General features: G+C 36.3%; 2 protein-coding genes across 4 annotated transcripts; both read right to left on the reverse strand.

Annotated features, from left to right (window-relative positions):
- Window positions 1-666: 666 nt before the first annotated feature.
- On the reverse strand, window positions 667-15,473 carry LOC112569123 (putative GPI-anchored protein pfl2). 3 transcript variants are annotated; one of them, XM_025246816.1, is made up of 17 exons: window positions 14,851-15,473; window positions 13,273-13,302; window positions 12,881-12,916; window positions 12,374-12,409; window positions 12,098-12,127; window positions 10,796-10,831; window positions 8,973-9,002; window positions 8,498-8,533; window positions 8,172-8,207; window positions 7,018-7,059; window positions 6,609-6,650; window positions 5,854-5,938; window positions 5,347-5,456; window positions 4,875-5,051; window positions 3,498-3,539; window positions 2,791-2,814; window positions 667-2,209 (listed from the first exon to the last, which is right to left on the reverse strand). In XM_025246816.1, exons 1-17 carry the CDS (start codon window positions 14,903-14,905, stop codon window positions 2,100-2,102), a joined length of 957 nt encoding a protein of 318 aa, XP_025102601.1. In that variant the 5' UTR covers window positions 14,906-15,473; the 3' UTR covers window positions 667-2,099. The 3 variants fall into 3 exon arrangements, with proteins under 3 accessions (XP_025102601.1, XP_025102603.1, XP_025102604.1); XM_025246818.1 differs by lacking the exon at window positions 8,498-8,533 and having other exon boundaries at window positions 14,851-15,472; XM_025246819.1 differs by lacking the exons at window positions 8,973-9,002; window positions 10,796-10,831 and having other exon boundaries at window positions 14,851-15,471.
- Window positions 15,474-21,075: 5,602 nt separating this feature from the next.
- On the reverse strand, window positions 21,076-25,835 carry LOC112569559. The gene is made up of 7 exons (XM_025247369.1): window positions 25,545-25,835; window positions 24,757-24,925; window positions 23,584-23,715; window positions 23,053-23,094; window positions 22,672-22,737; window positions 22,138-22,193; window positions 21,076-21,362 (listed from the first exon to the last, which is right to left on the reverse strand). The coding sequence occupies exons 2-6, from the start codon at window positions 24,923-24,925 to the stop codon at window positions 22,141-22,143; spliced, it is 462 nt and encodes a 153-aa protein (XP_025103154.1). The 5' UTR covers window positions 25,545-25,835; the 3' UTR covers window positions 21,076-21,362; window positions 22,138-22,140.
- Between the last annotated feature and the right edge of the window lie 1,093 nt (window positions 25,836-26,928).

Genomic DNA, 26,928 nt, shown 5'->3' on the forward strand with positions numbered 1-26,928 from the left:
ACAGTGTCAACAGAGTACACAGTGTATACAGTGTCAGTAGAGTACACAGTTTACAAAGAGTACACAGTGTATACAGTGTCAATAAAGTACACAATGCTCTACATCCAACGTCAGGCCTGAAGGTGTCAGGGGCAAGAACTCTAACCGTACAGTGCCAGAGTATGTGCTGTTGTTTGGGTTTTTTTTCTCCATTGATATTTTTCCTTACTAACATCTCTCATTACCTTTTTATTTCTGCGTGGAGTAGAGCCCGGTTTTCTTGCGTTGCGTGTACGTGTAAGTGTATTTATTCAATACTTTTTTCTCTCTTTTACTAATTTGTATCTACATTTTTATTAAACTTGTTATTTGTCCCGTTTATTTCGTCTTTGTAGTGGTCAACGTTCATCAAAGGTTGGATAGGTACGTCGTGTCTCGCCTCTGGCTGAGTGAGTGAGTGTTGGTGGTGGCTGTGTGAGCGGTTGTGAGCGTGCATCTGGAGATCCGCGACAATCACCACCACCATCACCATCACCATCACCATCACCACCACCATCACCACCACCATCACCACCACCACCACCACCATCACCGTCACCTTCACCATCGACTCCAAGTACACATTCACACGATCTCTGAAAACATATCTGTTCACAAAGTACAAGTAAATTTTCATATAACTATAAATCGTCTTTAATTGTTGATTACACAAATGTATTGATCAAATGTATTGAAAATGTATCTAAAGCAACAAACGAATAAGAAAAAATATGGGGAAGTGAATCCACTTTTAAAGCATTTTTAAAACACAGCTTATGGAAGACAAATTCCATCCTTTTTTCAGTCTTCTTTACCTCCCCTGAAATAATCAGATACACACTCATAAATTCTCAGTAGCTATGTGGGCAGGGGAAATAATCGAGGCACAGCCAGACAAGAAAACGAACCATTGACCTTCTGCTCCATAGTCAAGGACTTCAACTAGGCTTCTCCCTCTTTCTTCATCCTCCGCTCTCTCTCTCCCTCTCTTTTATGTATACATCAACGTATAGAGGTATAGTGAGCAAAGAAATATTTCATTAAATCTAATGTGTGTTTAACGTTGATGAGCTCCCAATGGCTTACTCCAATGTCATTCTATAATCTTTTTAAGTAATTATTGTTTGATTCTCCACCTTTCTTCAAACCTCCTTCCATTCCTTCTACACACCATGACAACCTTTCCGCACTTTCTTGAAACTCGTCTTCACAAGAACTCGGTTCTAAATGTAGATCAGGGTGTGCCAAACCTTTTCTCACCCGAGGGCCGCTCTGGACATGATATAAAGTGTCTAGGGTCAGCAAATGGCAGTTTTGCCAAAATTATGATGTTAAAAACGAAATATGTTAAGTCTCGTTAAAATGAGCAGGCCGGATGTTGCCGGCGAGTCGTAGGTTGGGCATCCCTGGTGTAGATAAACGTCAATCTAGGAAGCCAAAATAATTACAACCAAGCAAGCAATGAAAATTATAGTTTAAACATACATTTTAAAAAACGTATCAATATAATCACAAATACCAAAGAAGAACTAAAATATCGCAAGCAATTGAAAGCAAATTCTCTCAATATAAGAAATATATAACCATGTCAAGAGAGACCCAGAAGAAAAATGTCACACATCGACGACATGAAGAGCATAAAATGAACCATAAAGAGCAAAAAAGGACAAACTTTAGGTAAAGAGAATTAGTCTAAGTCTATATATATATATGTGTGTGTTTGTGAGTCATTTTGAGAGTTAAACAAGTAAGTAGCAAAAAGAGTAAAATGCAAGTAAAACAGAACATTACACTTGATAACATTTTCTTTTAAGACATTTAGTTTAACACATAGAAACTTTAAAGGTTATCTCACGTTTTCAGGAATTAACACTTTAATGTGGTATGATGCTCATTTGAGTGAAGAAGCAAGATGTAATAAAAATTTAGATTTTCCTCGAGAGTACAGCTCGTCCCTGACACATCTTTTAGCTTGAACGTGTGTGTGTGTGTGTGTGTGTGTGTGTGTGTGTGTGTGTGTGTGTGTGTGTGTGATTATCAGTGTTACATGAAAATTTAAATCGACATCTGGTCTTGTTCGACTACAGTACAGAACCATTGTGTCCAATCTGTATCATCATGGCCACAAATACCGAAGCAATAACACAGAGAATGATGTTGTCAGTGAGGATACCAGTGGCTGAATTATAGCCTGGAAATAAAAACGATTTTGAATATTAAAATTAATGCAAAATATTTTTGGAAATAAAACAGAATGTCACACACTAATACTTGGTAAGATATATCACCTGTAGACCTACCCTAGTTTATATAAATATTATACACATGGCAATAGATTACCAACACTACTTGCGAAGAAGATTTAAATTAAAGAACACTGCTGGAAAAAATACCTCTATTTACTTCATAACTTTAAACAAATACTAATGGAAATAACTAACATATCTATACTTAAACCATACAAGGTTTTACAAAATATATGTACACAAATAAAGAAATGTCGCAGAAATATGCTATGTCTAATAGGATTTCTTTGAAATCGAGAGCTAAGAAAAAATAGAAGTAAAGAGAATAAATATCCCTACAAGTATTTATCAATGAATCGATGGATTGATCTACGTATGTACTTACAGAAAAATCGTGCTAGGAGATTTATTATCAAAACAATTAGTAGAAGATAAATATACAATTAACATTGAATATTTTGAAAAGAAAAAAAGCCTATTGACCGAATAATATGAATAGCATTTACAGTAATGTCCCCTTCTTTACCTGATGGTGTTGTCGTTATCGTTCCTGGTGAGACATAAGAAAGAAATATTTATGGCATATTTATTGAAGAATACAAATGAAAATAAATTGCTATATTTATGACAAGTTTTTCTTATTGACAATTTTAGAAATTTACCACAGAGTGACTGATTAATAGGAGCTGGTGTGCAGGTGGTGTGGGGAATAGCTGTAGGTGTTGGTGTGCACGTGTTCTGAGGAATGGCTGATCTGTAAGTGCGCAGAAGATGCTTGCACTTTGCTGGATGAGTTGTTAATGTCACAGGCAGAACGCATTTTACTATTTGCATGTTTGAGGGTACAGTAAAGTTTGAAATGCTAATGATAAAAAGGTAATGATACACTTATATTTTTGCTGTTTATTACTTAGAAATGCACTTTCACTGTCATGTTTGAATTTGTCTTTTGTAATTTGCATCTTCCATAAACCAAAAGTAATAAACTATATTTATGACATTTTGATTGCAAAAAGATTTTTTTCAAAATGCAATTGCTTAAAGTAGTGAGTGTGGTTGTGAAAGAATAAAAGGAATTAAACATTTACAATAAACAAAGCATGATAAACATGTGCTTGTTTAACTATTCTACATCAGCAAAACTAAAAGAACTTTGAGAACGCTGACTCGGAGGAAAGAAATTACTGTTAATACCATTACAATAAAAGTAGAAGACATGTACGAGAAACTTACTGCACTTGGGGCTATTGGTTGTAGCCGCCTCAGTACTCGTGACTTGAAAACAAAACACGAAAGATAAAATTCTTGTAGCTTCATGCTCGTAATGTGTTACCGTCAGTCATTTACCGTTTAACATCAACAATACATTTAAATCTATTCGAATTCTTTTGTTATTCATTAAAATATATATTGGAAATTATTGTCACACGCCCTGTTTCCGTAAGTTGGACGAACCGTATCACCTTGTTCCAGCTCCAAGTTTTTTAATCTTTCATCCCAGTAGACATCATACTTTTGATGTCTTGGATAGCTATTTTGACACTTCCTTGGTTTTGAGAGTGGCGCAGCCTCCCATATACATTCTTTAAAGTTGGCCAGTTTTTCATCAGTCTGCTGACCACTTTATTCGCAAATTCCCGACCGTTGTCGGACTGTAAAATTGATGGTACACCAAGAAATGTTAATATCTCTATCATTTGTAGTCTACTTCTTCAGCTTTCTTTGTTTTCAGAGGTCTAAGAACCACAAAGTTGGTCAAATGACCTGAGTACGCCATTACAAACTTGTCTTTCTTGTCGGGATTGGACTAACAGTCAATTAGATTCACCTGACAGCGGGAATGGAAATAACAAAATACTACAGGCTTCACTATAATGCCAGTTTTATACCATTTTGTTTCTTCTGGTATGGCTAACAAAAGTGAATATAAAATTTAATGCTATAATAAGCAACGTTCTTTGTATTCCGGAACATTCTCTTTTCATGGCGGTATGCTTATTCTACACTCTAACAAATGTACCTAGTCTGAATGTGTGTGTAAGAGAGGAAGGGGAAGTGTATCTGATAAGTGTCATATGAGTGAGGGGGTTAAGCATGAGTATAACTGTGTGAGTGTACGAGGTGTAGTAGTAATCTCTTCAGTTGATTATGTATCTTTTACGACCAGACATAGACAATAAAGATATATTGTATTGTGTATATATATAAAATCTTTATTCCTCCCTGTCTTTCTCTCTGTCTTCTCTCCCTCTCTTTCTACATATATATAAAGTAAAGCAGGTGTTGAAGGAATCAGGCATATACAAGACTATTCACACTTCTACAGGGCAAGTGATATCCATAATAAAATATATTGATTCATGTTTTGATGTACGTATGTACTTACAGAAAAAATATGCTCAGAGAATTACTATCAAGACGATTGGTAAACAAAAGATTTACATTAATGAATTTTAAAAGAAAATTAACTCAGAAGCAACCCCGACAGCACGAGACAAAAATAGAAGACGGAGCAGGTACAAAATATTAATGATTACTGTAACTTCAACATCAACAGTACGGATATTAAAGTATAGACCTGTAACTCACAGGTCAATGAAAAGTACTGACCAGATGTGGATGCAGACTGCGGAAGACTGACCTCGTAGGTCAGATTGAAGCCTGAGTTGACCTTATTGTAGTCGGTGTGAAAGTGGAGGAGCAAGTAGTGTCCTGAACTGTTGTAGGAGGCCGGCGATGCTAAGGTGCCGCTGATCCCAGCAAGTAAGTTGGATGAATTCGACATACCTATGGCAGACATGTCTTTTAAATCACATGTAAAACATTGGTATATGAACAGATTGTATTGAATTATCTTCACAAGTCTAAAGACACAAGTATCTAATTTACTTTAATCCTAAAAACGCTGTAAAAAATAAACATTATTCTAAGTAAGCAAACACCAGAGGATCAATTGATACAATTACCGATAACAATTCTATATAATTTATATGATAATTTATCTTTACTAGAGAGAGTACAATGAAATATAAAATAAACCAAATCCTAAGATAATGTCATAGTGTGAACATAAAGTGTCTACCATCATATATATTAAGGTAGTCGTATCTTTGCTCGAAAGCGGCGTACAGAACAGTCACTTTGATGACAGCACCGTTAGGGGCGATGAGCAGTCGCCAGCAGTCGAGGTTACTGTAAGAGATTACCAATAATGTATTTACAACATTAAAAATATGTCATTGCTTTTTGTTGTTATTACAATGTAAATTATTTCCCTTTGAGGGAGTTGCCCGTCTATTAGACGTTGGCCCATCTCATGCTGTGCTCCAGGCTCACCATCCAAACTTTCTTTAGAACATTGGGATAACTGACTGATACACTCTCCAGCGCCTTGAACTGTTTTCACGGAATCATTTCGTTTTGCAAATCTTGTGAGCTTATTGAAAATAATATAAATAAGTTTAAGTTTGTAATATCAATATGTTTCTGGTGTCGCGAAGACCTTACACTTAGCTTTAAGATTAGGGAGACGATATATGTATGTAATACAAGTGAATATAATAATGGTCTTTTCAAAACATCAACTCACTTGTCATAATCAGACGGGTAGTTTGGAGAAGTCAGGTAGCGGACTTCCCCAGCAGAGAGAGTCGTAGTGTTGGTAACATCACACACTGCACAGAAAAATCAAGGCATTATCAAATAGTTGTTATAAAAACAAACTATTGCTACAAAGGTTGCTTAGAATCAACAAAGATAAAACAATTTAAACAACTATTAAAACAATCATTAAATTACCAGTCATTTTGAGTCTTACGACCTTTGTGTAATTATCTGGAAAAGGGGATTGAAGGAACCTAAGGTTTCGTTTTTATTTCTATAATAAATGCAACCTAGAAAAATATTAGTTGTAAAAGTGTCACATAAATCACAGTGGCATCATGTGAAACGAACTAATGTTATTGAGCAGGCCAGTGGCCCATTCGAACGAGTAAGTGGTTTTACAGGTAAAAAAAAAATTAGAAAGTAAACATTATTATAGGTAATAATATATATATTTAAATTTATATATATTTTTATGAAAACAAGTATACCAAATATACCAAAATTAATCATATTTCTTTAGAATGAGCGCTACAAAGACATATGCAGACACAATAGTTATCCCGACATGGATTTATCAATTAATCCATACATTTATATATATATGTACTTTCAGAAATGAGGTTCGCAGAGGTACTATGAAACGATTCTTAGATAAGTGTTTAACTATCAATATTTTTTTTTTAAAGAAAACAATCGTAGACTGTAAGAGTGACAGTTAAAGTGATGTCCATTGTTTACCTGATGGCGATGTCGTTATCGTTGCTGATGAGAACTTCTGAGCTAAAAATAAAGCAGTTATCGATAGGTTTAAGGAGGATCTCATCTCATAAACAATATTTATTACATATTTTTTAAAGAATACTAATGAAAAAATAACTATTTCCCAGCAAACACGCAAGATTCGGCCAAGCTTGGCTCAGAGTGTTTGCTGGGTTATTATATCTCTATTTTGTTATAAAATAAAATATGAAGTAGTGTTGTGGAAGAATGAAAAAAATACAAATTGTAAAGAATTAATTCACAAGAAACATCACCAAAATGTACATCAGCAAAATAACAGCAGCTTGAGAACGTTTACTCAAAGGGAAATAATTAAACTCGACAATACCCGTACAGAAAGGGGAGACGACTTGTACGAGAAACTTACTGAATTGGATCGCATAGGTTGTCGCTGCTTCAGTAGTCGTGACTAGAAAACAAAAAACGAGAGGTTACATTTTCATAGGTTCATACTCGTAATCTTTGTCACCTTCAATCATTTGTCGTTTAGCAGCATCAATACATCTTACATATAATCCAGCTTTTTGTTAGTTGCTAAAATATATAATTAAAACTATTATCTTTCCCTCTGCATGTTCTTATGTGCACTGACAATAAAAGAAGTAAAGCATTTACTGCGATGCCCCTTATATACATGATAATGTTGTCATTGTTGTGGAGTTGAATGACTGACCGAAAAGAAAGTATAAAAGTTTTCAGAAGGGGGATCCAAACAAGTGAAAAGAAAAAAAATGAGCTAAGATGGAGCTGTGCTCCCTTCAGGTCTTGCTAACCACGTGGAAGATCTGGCAAAGCCAAAGTGTTCCTTTGCTTCCTTTCTGCCGATCTTGTACCGTGAAGTTAGGACCATCCTACTTCAGTCAAAACCACAACTTGTCCACTGGACCCAGTTCCCATCCCACTACTAGTAGACTGTCTCGACTTCCTACTCCCTCTCCTCACAGAAATAGTAAATGCTAGCTTGTCCTCCGGCATTCTCCCAACTGCCTTAAAAATAGCCTTAGTGAAAACAAAGTTAAACGATCCTACCATGGACATTAATGACATAAACAGTTATCGCCCAGTGTAGAATTTTCCAGAGTCCTTTTTCCTGAGAAAATTAAATACAGCACTGACACCCAAATACTGTAGTCAGAAAATCGTGAAACAACATAGAAGGGTGGACATTAATGCACCTATCCAGGGCTTCTGCTAAGGCTAAATTCTTTGGGGTCCCAGGGACCCATTCTTCAGATTTTTGAGGGGTCCCTGTTCTTCGCCCAAATTTGAAGGGGACCCCATTGACGAAAATTGAAGGGGTCCTCCGAACTTTTAATGCGTACTGTACGCAATTTTTTGCGTAAGCAGAAGCCCTGCCTATCATCTTGTCGATGATCCGAACTCGGACAGCAGCTTATGAGCTTTTTTTACATCTTTGTAATTGAAGAAATTAAAAAATGAAAAATAAACACAGCGTAAAGTATTTTTTATGAGAAATTAAAAACGAAAGCCAGAACCCTAAATGAAGATTAAGTAACATACCTGATGTAGCTACAGTTGTGGATGCTGGTGTCAAAACTAGAGATAAAAATTGGACAAATATTAAGTCTTAATAAGCAGGAACATTACACATCGAATTCATATAGATATATAGATAAAAGGCTTAAAAAGAACAGGTACATGACCAATGCCATATATAGATATGTGTGAATTTAGTGTCTACTGAATTATGCATATTACACATCTAATTTATATATGTCTATAAAACAGGTTTAAAATACAGGCACATGACTATATTTATATATGTAAAATGGGTGTGTAGATTTTTTAAAGACAGTATAAATTATATTACAGTGAGGTCCCCTTACTTGAAGACGTATTCATTGCAGATAGGAATGTCTGATCTAAACACAAAAAACAGATATCAAAAGGTTCACATAAAAAAGTATTTTATTTCAGTTACAGCGTACTTTATTCCTTACTTATCTTCTAACATCTACTAAAGTACTAAACGAACTCAACACACCGATTCTATCATAGTTATTCAGCTTAGAAGGAACAGGAATCAAGGTGCTACTAACATTCCACACTTTGTAAAGTTACCATTAATTAAAATGTGCAGCGAAACATTTTTCCCAAAACACTGGGAAACATGATAGACTAAAATATAGACAAAAATTTTCGTGCCCCTTTTTTTAAACTGCTTGAAACAGTGTTTTATGATTTTTTTACCTGTCTTTATTGTCGAGAAAATGTAGAATATGACAAATGAAGCAGCTTAAAAGATATTTCGATCATCAGTAGTTACAAACAGTTAGACTCAAGAGAAATTAATTAACTTACTTGATGTTGTTGCAGTTGTAGTTGTGGAAGCTGCAAATGAAAATTGTCAAACTAGGAAGACAACAGGATGTTAAGATTACATACAATTGTCTGAGTTTATTAAACACTATCACTAAACCGATTTGCCACTTAACATCAACAATACCTCTAAATATAATCAAACATTTGACTTATTTATTAATATATATATATATTTGAAATTATTGTCACACGTACTGCATACTTGTAATGAAAAATAAAAAAATACATAAAGTCATAGATCAATGTATATTTCTGGGTCTAGATTAACGAGCAATTAGTACAAACGTCTACGTCAGGGATAGGAACCCTTACAGTGCCACCCAAAGAGGTCGTCTTTTGTTACTGCTGTTCATTTTCTTGGCCTGAACTTCTAGATTTTATTCCAATTGTCTCTTACTTTCTACTGCACTCTCAATGTTGAAGCAAATAGTGCCTCAAATATGAACCCCATGACCTTCCGTTTCCTCATCGTCTTCCTCTTGTTTAGCCTGTCCTCAGATGGCATAAACGATTTGTCCGAACTGTTGGATTGAATGGTCGCCGCTGCTTTCCTTGGACAGACACAACACGTGGCAGAAGGGGTCTTCACTTTTCATCTTTTCGCTGTTAGTTTCGTTACCTTCAACATGGACTGAATTATCGCCAGTATTTTGTGCAGTTACCTCTGTCTCCTCTACTGGATGGTCAGCCAAAGAAAGCTTCGTAAAGTCTTCTCTGAATCCCAGAGTGAAAGGCTCTGTTTTCCATAAGCTGGACGAACTGCATCCCATCATTCCAGCACTAAGATTTTCATCTTGCATCCCAGTAGACATCATACTCCAACCCCTTTTCTTCGTTTTCTTCACTAGCTGCTCATCCGTTCTGACATCCAGTACAAACTGTCCGTGTTGTGTTTTCATATCTTTACTGGCACCTGCCCTGATTATTTCTCTGAACTGATGTTCCTTTACGTCCCAGCCAGACACCAATGATTATTATGATTATGATTATAATGATTATGACTATGATTATTATTATTATGAATATTGTTATTATTATGAATAGTAGTATTATGAATGGTATGGGTTGTATTATGAGTATTGTGAGTAGTATTATTATGAGTATTATTATGTTTATTCTAAGCATTATTATTACTAGTGAATCCGTCCTATCGTGGTGGTGATAATGCGCCTTACAATTATTAGTAATGGTACTTAATTACAAAGTATAAAAATATAAAGTTATAGATCAGTGTATACTTGAAGGTCTAAATACTAATTCATCTCTCTTTTTGTCTCTGACTTTTTTTCTCACACACACTAACCAGAATACACACACAAATATTACGTATAAAGAAACATATTTTACAAGTTATATATATACATACACAACATGTCAATGCAGATCTCATTTGTACATTCCTATTAACTTGTTTCTCAGGAAACAGATACATACTAAGACAAATCAGATTTCTTAGCACTACAAAAACATTCATGCAATCAGAATAACTATTCAGACATGGATTGTTCAAGTGATCTGTTCGTTTACCTGTGTATAAACTTACAGGGAAATGCCAAAATTAAATTAGCACTTACACCCAAATACAGTAGTAAGAAAATCGTGAAACAACACAGATAGAAGGGTGGACATTAATGCACCTATCATCTTGTCGATGTTCCGGACACCGACAGCAGCTTGTGAGCTTTATTTACATCTTTATAATTAAAGAAATGAAAACACGAAAAATAAACACAGCGTACAAATATTTTTATGAGAAATTTAATGCGAAAGCCAGAACCCTAAATGAAGATCAAGTAACATACCTGATGTAGCTACAGTTGTGGATGCTGGTGTCAAAACTAGAGATAAAAATTCGACAAATATTAAACGTGTTAATAACAAGGCACATTACACATCTAATTTATATAGATATATAGATAACAGGCTTAAAAAGAACAGGTACATAACCAATGCCATATATAGATATGTGTGAATATAGTGTCTACTGAATTATGCATATTACACATCTAATTTATATATGTCTATAAAACAGGTTTAAAATACAGGCACATGACTATATTTATATATGTAAAATGGGTGTGTAATAAGAAGGGCATGGTACAAATTTAATTTATTTATACATGCATATAAAACAGGCTAGAAAACAACAGGAACATGACTACTCTCAGATACATAAATAAGTGTCTAATAAAACCGGCATACTATACATCTAATAAGTACATGTATATCTAAATAAGGCTTAAAAACAGGTACATAACTTGTCCCATACATATATGTAGATGTGTAAAATGAGTGTTTCATCAAACACGCATATTGCACATTTAATATATATATATAACAGATTGAAAAAGAAACGATACATAATTGGATTAATATATATATATATATGTAAAATAAGTCTCTACTAAAACAAGCCTATACCAAGCTTGTTTATATTTCTTTAAAGCAAGCTATGCAAAATAAAAAGTTTGAGAGAATAAGTGTAAAGCTATTGATTGATGTATTGATCTGCTTGTTAACTTTCAAAAAAATGTGCTTGGAAAAATACAAACGATTCGAAATGACAAACAAATGTCCTAAATTAAAAAATTTTTAAAGACAGTATAAATTATAGTATTACAGTGAGGTCCCCTTACTTGAAGATGTTGTCATTACAGATAGGAATGTCTGATCTAAACACAAAAAACAGTTATCAAAAGGTTCACATAAAAAAGTATTTTATTTGAGTTACAGCGTACTTTATTCCTGACTTATCTTCTAACATCTACTAAACAAACTCAACACACCGATTCTATCATAGTTATTCAGCTTAGAAGGAACAGGAATCAAGGTGCTACTAACATTCCACACTTTGTAAAGTTACCATTAATTAAAATGTGCAGCGAAACATTTTTCCCCAAAACACTGGGAAACAGGATAGACTAAAATATAGACAACAATGCTCGTGCCCCTTTTTTTAAACTGCTTGAAACAGTGTTTTATGATTTTTTTACCTGTCTTTATTGTCGAGAAAATGTAGAATATGACAAATGAAGCAGCTGAAAAGATATTTCGATCATCAGTAGTTAAAAACAGTTAGACTCAAGAGAAATTAATTAACTTACTTGATGTTGTTGCAGTTGTAGTTGTGGAAGCTGCAAATGAAAATTGTAAAACTAGGAAGACAACAGGATGTTAAGATTACATACAATTGTGTGCGTTTATTAAACACTGCCACTAAACCGATTTGCCGCTTAACATCAACAATACCTCTAAATATAATCAAACATTTTGGTTATTTATTAATATATATATTTGAAATTATTATCACACGTACTGCATAGATGTAATGAAAAATAAAAAAAATACATAAAGTTATAGATCCATGTAATTAAACATACCTGATGTAGCTACAGTTGTGGATGCTGGTGGCAAAACTAGAGATAAAAATTGGACAAATATTATGTGTGTTAATAAGCAGGCACATTACACATCTAATTTATATAGATAGATAACAGGCTTAAAAAGAACAGGTACATAACCAATGCCATATATAGATATGTGTGAATTTAGTGTCTACTGAATTATGTATATTACACATTTAAGGTATATATATATAAATCAGGCTTGAAAACAGGTACATAACTTGTCCCATAGATATATGTAGATGTGTAAAATGTGTGTTTCATAAAACAGGCATTTTGCACATTTAATATATATATATAACAGATTGAAAAAGAAACGATACATAATTGCATTAATATATATGTAAAATAAGTCTCTACTAAAAAAAGGCATCTACCAAGCTTGTTTACTATACAAACGATTCGAAAATGACAAACAAGTGTACTAAATTAAAGATGTTTTAAAGACAGTATAAATTATAATATTACAGTGAGGTCCCTTACTTGAAGATGTTGTCATTTCAAATAGTAATGGCGGATCTAAACACAAAAAAACAGATATCAAAAAGGTTCACATAAAAAAGTATTTTATTTGAGTTACAGCGCACTTTATGCCTTACTTATCTTCTAACATCTACTAAACAAACGCAACACACCGATTCTATCATAGTTATTCAGCTTAGAAGAAACATGAATCAAGGTGCTACTAACATTCCACACTTTGTAAAGTTACCATTAATTATAATGTGCAGCGAAACATTTTTCCCCAAAACTGGGAAAACAGGATAGACTAAAACATAGACAAAAATGCTCGTGCAACAATGAAGCAGCTTAAAAGATATTTCGATCATCAGTAGTTACAAACAGTTAGACTCAAGAGAAATTAATTAACTTACCAAATGTTGTGTCAGCTGTAGTTGTGGAAGCTGCAAATGAAAATTGTCAAACTAGGAAGACAACAGGATGTTAAGATTACATACAAATTTCTGCGTTTATTAAACACTACCACTAAACCGATTTGCCGCTTAACATCAACAATACCTCTAAATATAATCAAACATTTTGCTTATTTATTAATATATATGTATTTGAAATTATTGTGACACGTACTGCATACAAACCACAGCACACACAAACATTACTTATAATGAAACAGATATTTTACAAGTTTTATATATATACAACATGTCAATGCAGATCTGATTTGTACATATATATTAACTTGTGTCTAAGGAAACAGATACATACTAAGCCGAATCAGATTTCTTAGCACTACAAAAACATTTATGCAATCAGATGACCTTTGTACGCCATTACAAACTTGTCTTTCTTGTCGGCATTGGACTAACAGTCAATTAGATTCACCTGACAGCGGGAATGGAAATAACAAAATACCACAGGCTTCACTGTAATCCCAGTTTTATACCATTTTGTTTCTTCTGGTATGACTAACAAAAGTGAATACAAATTTTAATGTCATAATGAGCAATGTTCTTTGTATTTCGGAATATTCTCTTTTAATGGCGGTAAGCTTATTCTATACTCTGCCAGTTTGATATTTAGGTTAAGTATAGAATATCTAGGAAATGTGTAAAATACGATTTATGTTATACTTTGATGTCCCACTTTCTGCATTCTATACATAGCCAAGGCATTCTATAGAATGGGGTTTTAAATATTGCCGATGATATATAATCTCCCTATTCCTCACTTTCTCTCTTTTCTCTCCCTCTCTATAATGATATAAAGTAAAGCTGGTGTTGAAGGAAGCAGTCTATTAACTGATCTTGTTGCTGTTTAAACATCTCACGTTTATGTTACTGTTAGAACGAAGGCGAAGATAACTAGTCCTGGAATTCTCTGAGACCTGATCGAGTCTTGGGTTAAGCTCTATGACCACCTATTGTCATAATGGCTTGTAGTATATATTGTAAATCAAGATCCGGGACATACAGCGGTAGAGACGGGAGGCTGCACCGGAAACGTGATTTACTACACTGCGCCATGAAGTCAAGTTGTTGTCAGACCTACAGGAGAAGCGAAGATACGCGCCTGTTTCTATGTTCGGAAAATTTAATTATTTACAAGGTGTCTCTAGTTACATGATGTCAGATCCTTTCAACGACGATTTAATAGAAAAGCTTTGGCAGAAGATTAAACAGGCGGCCTCTTCCTGGTAATTTCCTGTAGGCATATTTACTTCACCGATCAATTTTCCGTGACAGTTCTAATCATAAATTGTTTCCTTTAATCAATATTTTCTAAAAGAAAAGCAAAAAATATGATATGCTAATTAGTGAGCTAAATATATATTTTAAAAAGATTTTTTTTTAAATTAAAGTTTTAAAAAACCCCTAAACTGTTTTTCTTGAGATGTCTTCCACACGAAATATGCCTTATCTGACTAGATAGTTGAAATAACATTAGTCTGAAGTAGCCTTGGTGAGTAAGAGAACAAAAAGGGCGATACTTACTCTGAGAAAACATGACTATGGAGGCCACAAGAGCAATCGCGGTAAACGCCATCATCTTCAATCAACAGACAGGAAACAGAGCTGTAGGTCTCACCTGTATGTCCAGTCCTCACGTCAATTGTTGTCCTGTATTACCTGTAGGATAAACCTAGAAAATTAAAGTTTTTTTCTTAAGAAATCTCTAAACGTTGCTATCAATTCTCTGTTATCTCATCGGTTCCCTCAACCGGTCTAATGCAGAACAGTATGTACGGCATGTGGCTGACATCATTCAAGAGAACATTCTAGAAGTTTAATGCCTGGTATGAGCTCACTGCATTACACAGTCTCTTTTAAAGCTCCTATGACAGTTTGTTTTCTTGTTGTCTTGGCACGACCAAACACACATGAGAGGCTTTGTCGCGGATCCCCATAGCGTCGCCGGATGCACCCTCGCAACCGCTCACACACCCGCACGAACACACAAACACACTGGCTCAGACAGAGGCGGGACACCAATTAAGTACCTGTCGAGACTTTGATGAAGGTAGACCACAACAAAGACGAAATGAACGGTACAAAGAAGAAGTTTAATAGAAATGTTGATAAAAGTGAGAAAAAAGAGAGAAAGGAAAAAAATTGAAAAAATACACCTACGCGCACACGCACACGCAAGAAAAACCGGTACTACCACACACAGAAAAGAAAAGGTAAAGTAAAAAATATGGCGGACCACCAAGGCCTAAAAATCACTCTGTACTATGAATTTCAAATTTAAATTGCCGCATTTGTTTCATTACAATTCAAAACTAAATGTCCTTTTGTGACAGCAGTATAGTAATACGTTGACATAAAACTATGTACCTCGTTATTTGTTATTAAAATGTTAATGCGAGGAATGCATCACTTTAAACATCACTTTGCTGACATATGATGACTGCAGCCGCGGACCACCTGACCACCTGACCACCTGACCACCTGACCACCTGACCCACTAGTGGTACGAGGTAGCCAGTCGATGTCGTCTTCAAAAGTCGTAAACCTTTATGTAATATTTGGTATCAAGTCCAGGCATGTATGTCATAGCTTAAAACTTAAACTTTAGTGAAGATACAGACATGCATACACATGCTGCTTGATTACCCAACTAAGGCTTCTGCTGTCGAGCTAATTTTTGAGGATGAATGAAAAAGGCCAATTTGTTATTCGTTGAGTAAAGCTCCTGTTGATCCCCTCTCTTTGGTACAAAGAACACGAATGCACATTGCAGTCCACAGGTGGCAAGAGGCTCATACATGACGTATATAGAAAGTTTAGCGATGTATGAAAGAGAGGAATTAACACAAAAAAATGGCAAGTAGCCTATAATATAAACACATTGAAGACCTACAGAGCATCACGATATCATATTTTCCTTTAACACAATACTTAAAGAAAATGTTAGGTGTAGGTAATTGCAGTCTCTTAAGGCCATACGACCATATTGGCTACCACTTACAAAGACTGACATGCATGGTTGTTATCTGAAGCACACGACAGATTCTAAGACCTTTGAAAACTGCACATTGACCGTGTTTTTAACGATGCATGGGGTATGTGCCTCAATGGGGTTTGTTTGTCGTGCGAGATATCTATTCACCAGAAGGCAATGCATGTCTCTACAATAAATGTGCAGTCAACCAGCATAGACATTACATACACACCCCTTATATTGAACACTCACACTTCGTTCAGATGGGGTGTGTCTGAACTAATAGTTCAAAGTCATATTAAAAGTACAGACAGGCATGAACCATAATAGCTAGAGAATTACATTTCAGTGAGTATACACAGCCCGCAATTTTGTTTTTATTTACATATTAATTATCTGATCCTGTGCTTCGGGAACTCCCTGCTACGAGACAATTCAGGTATTCTCGTGTTAGGCTTAGTCCTCCACTGACGAGAAACTCGATCCTCCCATTGCAGTCAAGCTCTTCTTATGTATAAATGCGTTTAATATAATCTCTGCTCAGTGAAACTGCTCGGATAGTTTCTTCTAGTAAAGTGCAACTATATATTTATGTTATTCATTACAAGCTGTATATTCCCGATTCTCCCAACTCCTTAGGACAATTAAAATACATTCTCTTTGGATTTCATTTTTATCCAAGCTATTCTTTTTCAGAATTTACAATATACTCGTGTTCCAAATTACACTATTTCTTTCTTCACTAAGGAAAAGTCAGACAGACAGATAGAGGGCATAGTGACATTAAGTTCTAATGTAACTTAGATATCAATTGACTTTAAATTTGAAAACATTGACTACTAGCAATCTTATTCACTCTTGTAAACTAAATTTATCATTTAACTTTCTTCCTACTATCTTTCCACTAATAAAAACGCGAATCATCATCGACGTCATCATCATCATCATAATCATCAGTCACCAATCATTATTAATCATTAGCAGCATCATGAACCGCCACAATAATTCCATTTTTAAAAATTCGAATGGACACCGGGCCTTGGTGTCCGGCATGAAGCGCATGAGATTACGTTTGTTGAATACTAGAGAAGTATGTTGTCTCCATACACATCAGCCCTCAATAATCAATTTCAAATATTGTTTCAATATAACATAACAACAAGCTATCCGGACAGCACTGGCATTCCTAACGCAGCCGCCAAGACGGTTGGTCAGACCTGTGAACGTGTGAAGACAGACAGGGGAGTCTGTGCTTTTAGTTCCTTGCCGAGTGAAGGTAAACAATTATGTTTGTACACGTATATTGTTCTGATTTCTAAATTCTGATTTCACGGCAAACGATTTGTTAAGTTGTTTCATGGGAAAAATCGTAACGTCAAAAATGAAATCACATGATGAGTTTAACGTGAGGGAGACTAATAGTAGCAGTGAATGGTAGAGCCTCGTTAGCAATTAAGTTACACGAACTAATGTCCAGGAACAGTTGAGGAGGGCCCCCTGAGACGGATCCCTTACTACGGAAGGGTCTGAGAGTCTTCTACCTACACCAGACCCACCCAGGGGGGACTGTCAACCGACGGAGGGCTGGATAACTCGTACTGATCCGGGGATCCCTAGTTGCTTCCCTTGTTGGGCGTGCGAGGAGTCGAACATTGTGTCGACGTTTCGACTAATATCCTGGCCAAAGAGTCTGGAAGTGTCTACTAGCATTGATGTTTCAATGGAAATATGTGCAGTGGCGTGTTAGTGTAGTTGCTAGTGTGACAGTGCACTTGCCTAGCAGTGAGTAGGTGGAGGAAGAACATTCCTGGCGCTGAGATTCGCGTGAGTATCGTACATCGGGAGGCCACGGGCTGACTGGAGTTGTGTCATTTTCGACCTTCTCTAATTTTTAAGTGTGGCCACTAGTCATCGGACATAGTTCCATGACGTTATTCCATTCGTCTAATCAGCAAGTAGACACATTTGAGGACAAGTATAAGAAACTTTACATTTTTGTTGTGGAACTGAGAATTAAGAGAGGGTATAGCTAGCATTGAGTTTTCACTGTGCGAGTTATCTAAGTAGAATTAATTGGTATTTATACTGTGTGTTCAAAGTAAAGCATTTGTATTATTGCTACCTGACCAGAACCAGCTTAAAAAAAGATAAGAGATAAGAAGAAAACAGAAGAACCACTTTTTACCTTGATGTTTGATTAAACACACCATTATACTAGGATGTAGAGCGAGGGCCCAAACCCTCTGTATAGTGCCAACTTGCCGTCATGGGCTCCTTTGGGGGTGGAAGGTATTGACTAGGGTAAGATGGTGACCAGGCAAATTCTAGGAGTCTTAGACCCTAGAGTAGGTTCTCCTGGACATTAAAATGTTCCTTTCCTTTCCCCCATCACCTGTACGTACCTGGAACAGTCTTGACTTTCCGAATACGACTAGAATATCCACTCCGGTGCTTTTGAGAGATGGTCACAGAATTCACTGACATCTCCTCTGACTGGCGCGACAACCATCTCGCTGCCGGTGTCCAATGTCGGTGTCGACTTCGTCCGAGCATCTAACGTGGACGGCCGCGCGTGACGTACGGCCAGGGGAGATAATAGTTCCACGCCTTTTGGTAGTGGTTTTGGGCCACCCTCCTCTGCGGGGAAAAACCCACAGGAAGAAACGAACAAAGTAGGGTGCAGTGGCAAGAACTTTACTTTTCTAGGTGGCGAGGTGGAGAGCGGCCGACAGAAAGTTCGTCGGGAAAAGGACGTTAAAAGATCCACGGGACTTTGAATCATTACGCCGGTGTGAACTTTAACTGACGAAACTGTGGACAATGAAATCATTAGGAAAGTGTGAACTTTAAATGACGAACATATAAAAAGTGGAATCATTACGCCAGTGTGAACTTGAACATGTGAACATTGGAGTTATCATCGCCCTGCACAGTGGCGAGAAGCGCCAGAAAGCTAAGTTTTGAGATTACATATGAAATGCTTGTAAACTATTTTCTTATAAATATATATGCGCTCTTTGTTAATTATATTCTTGTCATTAGTATTGAAACTTCTTTATTGAGTCTGTTGTAATTAGGTGTGTGGGCGCATGCAAGATGAATGCATGAACAAGATAGATAGCCATTGCGCACAGGACCCACGTAACCGTCCATTACAACTGGCGAGCCTGTAGCGACAGGCTTAAATATTTTCCAAAATTAATTATATTTTTTTTCCATAAAAGGGATACCGATAGTGCAACATATTTAAGTGTTAAGCACCAGCTGTAGGCACTTGCGTGTTAGGTAAATTTTCAAGTTATCAAGTATCTTTGTCAGAACATTTTAGCATATATTTTGGTTTTCGTCGATTTTTTTCCCCGCGAAAAATTTGTCTCTGCTTTCATCGGCGTGCCCACGTGACCTCGCTATTTATTTTGCAAAATACAAATTGGGACCCACGCGTTCTCCTGCTCAGTCTGGCGATGTTCATCTTTGTGTGAGCATCATCCTGCTCGTTGGACCGAACAGTTCCTTTGCTTTTTTATTGTTCGTTTTTCATATTCATTTTATTTTAATTTCGTATTGATTTTAGTATCAACATCTATCTTTATTTTGTATAAAATGTTCTGGTATGTATTTTGGAGTATCTAGAACAAATTAATTGGATTTACATTGATTTATATGGAAATTATTAACTTGGTTTTTGTTGGTTTCGAATTTCGACGAAAACCGAGTTTTTACTTTGACTAGTATTCGTCTTTATTACAGCAGTAGAGTCGAAGCTTATTTATTATTATGGTGAGATGATATTTGTTTTATTTAAAGTATATTGTTACTTTTTTCGTCTTGCTCTGCTTTTTTCCCTTGATTTCCAGACCTTAATTCTGCTTCTGGTGTCGTCGCTGGCCCAGTATTTCTCTGTTTTATTGCTTTTCTTTTGGTTACTTTGATGATGCTGAGTCGACCCTAAAGACCTGTGGGTTACATGCAAACGGACATCGTTTATGGGACTGGAGTCTGAAGGCTATGTTGATAGGTTAACTGTTGAAATGTTACATTTGTCTATAATATATAAGCAGATAAATAAAGACACGATAGCTCCACGTACATGCAAGAAGTAGTTTACTCAGAATTTGAAGAAATAGTATTTTTGCACTGAGATTTACTCTATCACTTTCAATGTACTGCACATTACAAGTCGATAGGAAGATCTGTAGGTTGTTAGGCATACCAGTCGATGAAACATAAATAGAAAGACTAGCACAAAAAAATACATCATAAACACAAGAAACATTATTCAAACTTCAGTCTATCAATTACAGAAGTTATTTGAAATACAAAATATACGACGTAAAGCATTTTACAACTTATAATATCTTTGTTTGAAATTGATGTTGCAATAGTTTAAATGTTTCTTTACATTCACATCATCTTTTCAAAACTTATTGAGCAGTCAGCTGTTTCACCTCATAGCCGCTTCAACTATGGGGGAGAAATGAGTATTTAATATTAAATAAGTATTTAATATTAGTTTCGAAATTTGAGTATTAACTTTATGGCTTAAGATTGTCAATAAAATAATGTATTTGCATGATTTGTCCGATTTAAATATGGGGTCCTTGTGATTTGATAAAAGTATGGTTGTCTCCCTTGTTATAGACTACATGAACGAGTCCGACACCATACTGTTCTTAAGAAGTTCTAGTAAGTGTGGAAAAGGGATTGTGAATAGGCTGAAAGAGTGGATGGGAGATCGGTGATTAAACACTAATTATCTAAAAGTCATAGACTCAAATAGTCAGACACTTTATTTCATTTCAAACATGTCTGAAAGCAGAACATAAAAAGCCCTGAATACATAATGATTTCCCGTGTGAGGGAAAGATCACTTCTTATTGCACAAGATGTTAAGCTGGGATAGAAGTTATTTTAACATAAGTATCCTGAACATACACATACCCTGTGTACAGTGTAGCCTGTAAGTAGTGCAAGATGGGTCACACAGGTTTTCAATTTAAATAAAAGAAGAACTATGAATGTTATCTTGATTTTATGCTTGACCGACAGCACACAAGACAATCTGAAATGAAAACAACAACCATAAACTCGTCAGTAAATTACATACTAGTGACAACGCTTTACAAGACATCGTTTTTATCAGAAACTTTGGTCTTGTGGGAATTCCGCTCAGAAAGTATAAAGATGGGCATTTGTAAGTTCTAACAACAGGCTGGTTTTGGGGGGTTACCTCTGAATTTATGGCAGTTTAAAAACTAATGAAAGAAAATATATTCTCGTTACCGTATTTGTGTTTATTTGTCAGTTGGTCTGAGGTTTCCCTCTATATTTCGTTTCCCTCTATATTTCTAATGTATTCTTTATTCACCCTCTACTCTGATCAGGGGAAGTGGATGGCCGAGTGGTTAGAGCGCTGGTGTTTGAACTGAGAGGCCGCACGTTCAATCTTCCATCAGCGCAGAAAACTTCCCTCAGTCGACTCAGCTGCCGGGAATGAATAACTGACTCCATAGAGGGTTGGGGAAGGTAAGGCAGCGAGGGAGAGGAGATAAAACCGCCCTCGCGCAAAGCTGGCCCTCAAAAAAACTGAGATCTAACCCTGCATCGACCTGATAAGGTTAATAGACTACCCTTACTCTATTGAAGTTTTTTTTCTTTTTTTTTTAAATAAAAGTTCGTTGTTACAAATGCAAAGAGGTCAGCGAAAGTAAAAAAAATCCTTCATACACCCCAATTCAAAAACTCTTAACGAGAAGTGTTGTTGCTAATGAAGTGTGTTTTTCACTATGACTGGGAGACAAAGGTTGAAAGGATGTCATCATGGTGTCAATGCTTACCTTTCAAGCCGTGGGTGGTCTGGGAGGGGAAGGCAATGGTGCGTAGACAAGTGGTCCTGTAAACCATGGACATACACACAGTTACGCACGTGCGAGCGCGCAGACGTGTGAAAGTATACTTATTTAGTGCGCATATGCATACATTTAAATGTAAGCAGCACAATACAGATCGGTAGGTTGCTAAACAACTCACCTGATAATTGATGAATGGAAATACTAAGACAGATAGATTTCAGTTTATTCGATGAAGAAACCAATGAAACTAGGAAACAAGAAATGTATGACGTAGGGCCAATTGATAAGAAGCTTACAATATCAATGTTTCTTTACATCAATGTCAGAGTTTTTTAAAAACTTATTGAGCAACCAGTTATTTCGCTTCATAGTGCTTTCCCTTACTTGGGAGGAACAATATTTGATATTAAGCCTTTGAACTTCCACTTCAAAGTAAATGCTATGAACAGCTAATATTAGTGCAATAAAAATTAAGCATGTGTGGAAGTTTAATCATGCTCATGATTAGTAGCTACTCACGCTGCTGTCCTCTGACTTGACGACCGTCGTTGTCAGTAGCGGTCTTCAATGTGTTTTCACTAGGACCTTCGAAGTAACAATCGAACATACTATATACATTTTTAATGTTATCTTCAAGACTCAAATGCATTTTTTTTGTGTCTCTTTTTTTGACATAGCTAAAGATTTGTATCGCTGTAGTTAGCTGGCTAGCAATAGGTAGTAATAAAAAGCCAGACAGGTTGGGTAAAGGTAAAGGTGTTTGTGTTCTGTAGGACACAAAGAAGTAAACAATTTAAACATTATCATAGCACAAAGAAACTGAAGGTTGTCTGGCACATATTTATTGATGAATAACAATGCACTGAGTTTGTCAATTTTTTAAAAATTTTAACTCCTCACCTCCAAAAGAGATCATGTCATAATTAGGGGAACCGATGGACTCTGCAAAAGTTAAGAATCTTTAATTGTAATTTTTTGTGGATCTAAACATAGATTGCACATTTTGCCTAAACGCATTTATTTATATACATTTATATAATTTTGTAAATGGCTGAAGGAAAAATATAATAGATGTAAACATGGAAAACAATAAATTTTTGTATGCAAAGAAGTACAATGTATGCAGATATTTACTTTGTAAAAGAAATATTTCGCCATCTTATATTCTTGTATGTCTTGTAGTCTTTTTATTATTGCTTCACACTCACTCGCTCAGTCATCATACCATTCCCTCGATAGAGGCATTGAATGTTTACCTGTGCAGTATATCTAAAGCATACTTTATGCACGAGAATATACATCAACACATAATGCTATCTTCTCTAAAGTTAAATTTTATATAAGTTCCAACAAATCTTTAGCATTCTTTAAACTTGATTTATTTTTTAAAAAAACCTTGTATATATTGAGTACAGGATCGAAACTACTTACGGAACTGAATCCCTTTGAGAACCATGCGAGGCGCTCTAAAATTTTTTTGGTCCTTTTTCTCGTCCTCTCGGTCCTCGCTGCCAATTGAATGCTGAGAGAATGACCTGGGTGTTCTTCTGTTAAAGTCATCATCTTAAAAGAAATCAGAAAGTTTACCTTCACTGTTTTGACTATACAGTAATCCCTAGCCTCACCTTTCGCGACTGCACTATTTCGCATGTTTTTATAAGAAATTAATGGGAAAAAGATTCGCGGATCTCTGCTTCTTCGCGGCTTTTCTGCGAAATTCGATCAGTAGAAAAAAAATATTTATATTATATAAATTTTTAGACCAAAAAAAAAACCCAAAGTGTATAAAAAATACTACTAATATTAATTCTAACAATAAAGAAATATTATAAATATTACAATTAATATGAATTACAGTGAACAGTGCATGTATTTACTCTGAAACGATAACCAGCATCGCTTGCCTGAGACGCTACGCGCCTACTCACAATTGTAAACAACACACGATTGGTTGGTTGCTAGAGAGAAGCTGAAAAGATGCAAAGCTTATTAACTATTTATTAGTATACCACAGACTAACTTCTATTATCATAAAAGGAAAAAAAATTTCCTTATACAATGTCTTCCCCTCACTTAGCAATGAGCTTAAAGCACTTTGATTTAAAGCACCAAGAGAACAAAATTTTCTAGTTTTCTAAATGACAAAAACATCCGGGTAAAGAAGAGTGAGGAAAAGATGATAAGAAAATGTCCTGGAGGTATACACAACAGATGCGTTTGAAGTTTTCAATGGTGGTGACATGCCAAAAGATGCCTTTGTAATATAAATGGTGGAGTTGTGTCTTTAAAATTCCAGTGGACATCGGTATCTCATGTACAAGATGGTAAAGACTAAAGAAAGAGAGTGCTGGGCACAACAAACCACCTGTATTTTCTACCCTTACACACAAAAATATGGGATTCCTTTTGTCAACTTGTCTATCCTTTCCTTAATAAGTTTATGTCTCAGAAATTGAACCACGACTTAAAATCTTTGACAAGTTCTAGGTATGGAATTATTTTTGTAGGGTACCAAATCAAGAAAACATAAATTCTCTACAGCTCTTTCAAAAGACCTAATTAGCAGCTTAGAATGTTATAAAGCATAAGATAGCTACCACTTACCTGTTGTCCTTTTACTCCCTCTTTTTCCAAAAATCAGAAGAAATAAATACTTCATTACTCCAGCAGCAGTCGATAAAATATAGCTGATGAAAGCGATGGAAACACAGAAGGTGCAGAAGAAGATGATGATGACAAGGAGATAAGCTAGGTATGTAGCGACAGGTCCCATCTAAACATATAGCATGTGGGAATTGAATGTATACACAGGTCACCATCTCAACCTTATCATTATCATGCACAAACTGTTATTGACAGACATTAAAAACTCAGATACAGTCAGAGATGAGAGCTATCTGTCATGATGAGAAAGCTTGACATTAAGGAAGAAATTGCAAGCATATTCACACAAACACACCCCTACCCCCGCTCTCTCAGTCACCACTCTTCCCATACTCTTCGTTATCTATTTAACCTACATTTTCAAATCTCTCCCCCCCCCCCAACCATTCTTTATCAGTGTATTATCTGGGTTAGTCAATCTTTTTTTTCCCACAACAGAAAAGCAAAAGTTCCTATTACCCAAATTTAGATTCATTGATCTTATTAAACAATTATTTGTAACAAGGCAATCTTCATACAACACCATAAAGCAGTTTTTCTCAAATCTTCATAAGCATAAAGGGTTCAAAGATAGAATTGAGTAAACAAGCACAGGAAAAATCAAACACCAGTATAATATGTAAATTTACCAAAACCTTTACCACCCTTTCATAACTACGGCCCCAGGGGTAAAACAACATTTGCGGGGTCTGAATGCCGCTTTATAATTTTGAAAACAAGACACGTACCCTGTACACGTGTCACGTTGCCTCTCGTTGATAACTACGGCCTCCCGACAGGGCACACCAACACCAACAGGACGTAGGGGCAGAGAGGGTTGGACTGTCGATCCTCAGCATGCGATACACTTGGCTGGTAGAAGTCAGGAACAGTGTTTTGGAAACGGCGAGCACTCTCGGTGAGAGCAAAGATGTAGTGTCTTGCTATCTTGAGTGAGGGTCACGCACGCGCGGCGAGACGACGAGCTGCGGCGGAAACGAGAGCGTTAGCGAGGAGCGCTACAGGCAGGCGGTGAGTGGCTTGGAGTCGCTCGCGCGCTGTACATGACGATGGTGGTGAGGAGAATTTGATGTCGTCAGCAAGAATCTCCTTCCCTCCTCGCTCCTCCCATTCGCCATTCCCCATATTCCTTTCATTGGAGACATCTCCTATGTGTGTGTGGGGTCTTATTCTTGTAAGCGAGTATGTATGTGTATACGTCAGTTTGCATTGTCTCTATTCTCAGTTTATTTATGGTGAACATAATCCTGCGCACTACTTGACCACCTATGTATATAGATGATCAATGGCAACAGCAAGGCAAGAAATCGTTTTCAGTCATTACAAACATTTGATAACGTGGACTGGGTGTTTGAGATTCTAGGCATTGTCGTATATATTATTTGTAAGTTTGTAAATTTTCTTCGTTCTAAGTTTTTATAGGTTTTCCCCTAAACTTTAAATTGTTCGTCTTTTTTCATTCCCAACAATCACAACCTCAGCACCTCGAACACCTCGTCACATGACATTGTTTTCAGGAAACTGAAGGACTGCTTGTCGTCACCTCCATTGCTGGCATTTCCAGACTACGCCCAGTCGTTTGAACTGCTCACCGACACCAGCATGCACGGGTTGGGAGCAGTGTTGTACTAGGTGCAAGACAATCAGAAACGGGTGGTGTGGATTCTATGAATACAATCGCATGGCGATGGGGCTGGCAAATGCACCGGCCACATATCAACGCCTCATGGAAGAGTGTTTGGGGGACCTACATCTCCAAATATGCCTGGTGTTTCTCGATGACATCATTGTGTTTTCCAGTACATTTGATGAGCATCTGGAAAGAGTGGAGAGAGTGCTAGACAGACTACGAGATTGTGGAATGAAATTGCACCCCAAGAAGTACACATTCGCACAGGATCGAGTTAAATACCTGGGACATATCGTGTCAGCGGCTGGTGTCGAGACAGATCCGGAAAAATGCGAGAAAGTAAGAAACTGGCCAGTGCCCAGGACACATGACTTTGTACGACAGTTTCTGGGATTCGTAGATTATTATAGGCGTTTCGTGAGACGGTTTTCGGCAATCGCCAAGCCCCTAAACGACTTGCTACCTGACGTGTTGAAAGGGAA

This window comes from Pomacea canaliculata, linkage group LG7 (assembly GCF_003073045.1).
Source record: "Pomacea canaliculata isolate SZHN2017 linkage group LG7, ASM307304v1, whole genome shotgun sequence".
Classification (NCBI taxonomy): Eukaryota; Metazoa; Mollusca; class Gastropoda; order Architaenioglossa; family Ampullariidae; genus Pomacea; species Pomacea canaliculata.

Bases quoted from the DNA above. Each gene is read 5' to 3' on its own strand.
- LOC112569123 (XM_025246816.1), bottom strand. From the start codon at position 14,905: ATGATGGCGTTTACCGCGATTGCTCTTGTGGCCTCCATAGTCATGTTT. The intron at 12,917-13,272 runs GTAAGTTAATTA...TTTTGTGTTTAG, and splicing joins TACAGCTGACACAACATTTG to ATCCGCCATTACTATTTGAA. The intron at 7,060-8,171 runs GTATGTTACTTA...TTTGTTTTCTAG, and splicing joins CACAACTGTAGCTACATCAG to TCACGACTACTGAAGCAGCG.
- LOC112569559 (XM_025247369.1), bottom strand. From the start codon at position 24,925: ATGGGACCTGTCGCTACATACCTAGCTTATCTCCTTGTCATCATCATC. The intron at 23,716-24,756 runs GTAAGTGGTAGC...ATTTCTTTTAAG, and splicing joins AGGGAGTAAAAGGACAACAG to ATGATGACTTTAACAGAAGA. The intron at 22,738-23,052 runs GTGAGGAGTTAA...GTTACTTCGAAG, and splicing joins TGACATGATCTCTTTTGGAG to GTCCTAGTGAAAACACATTG.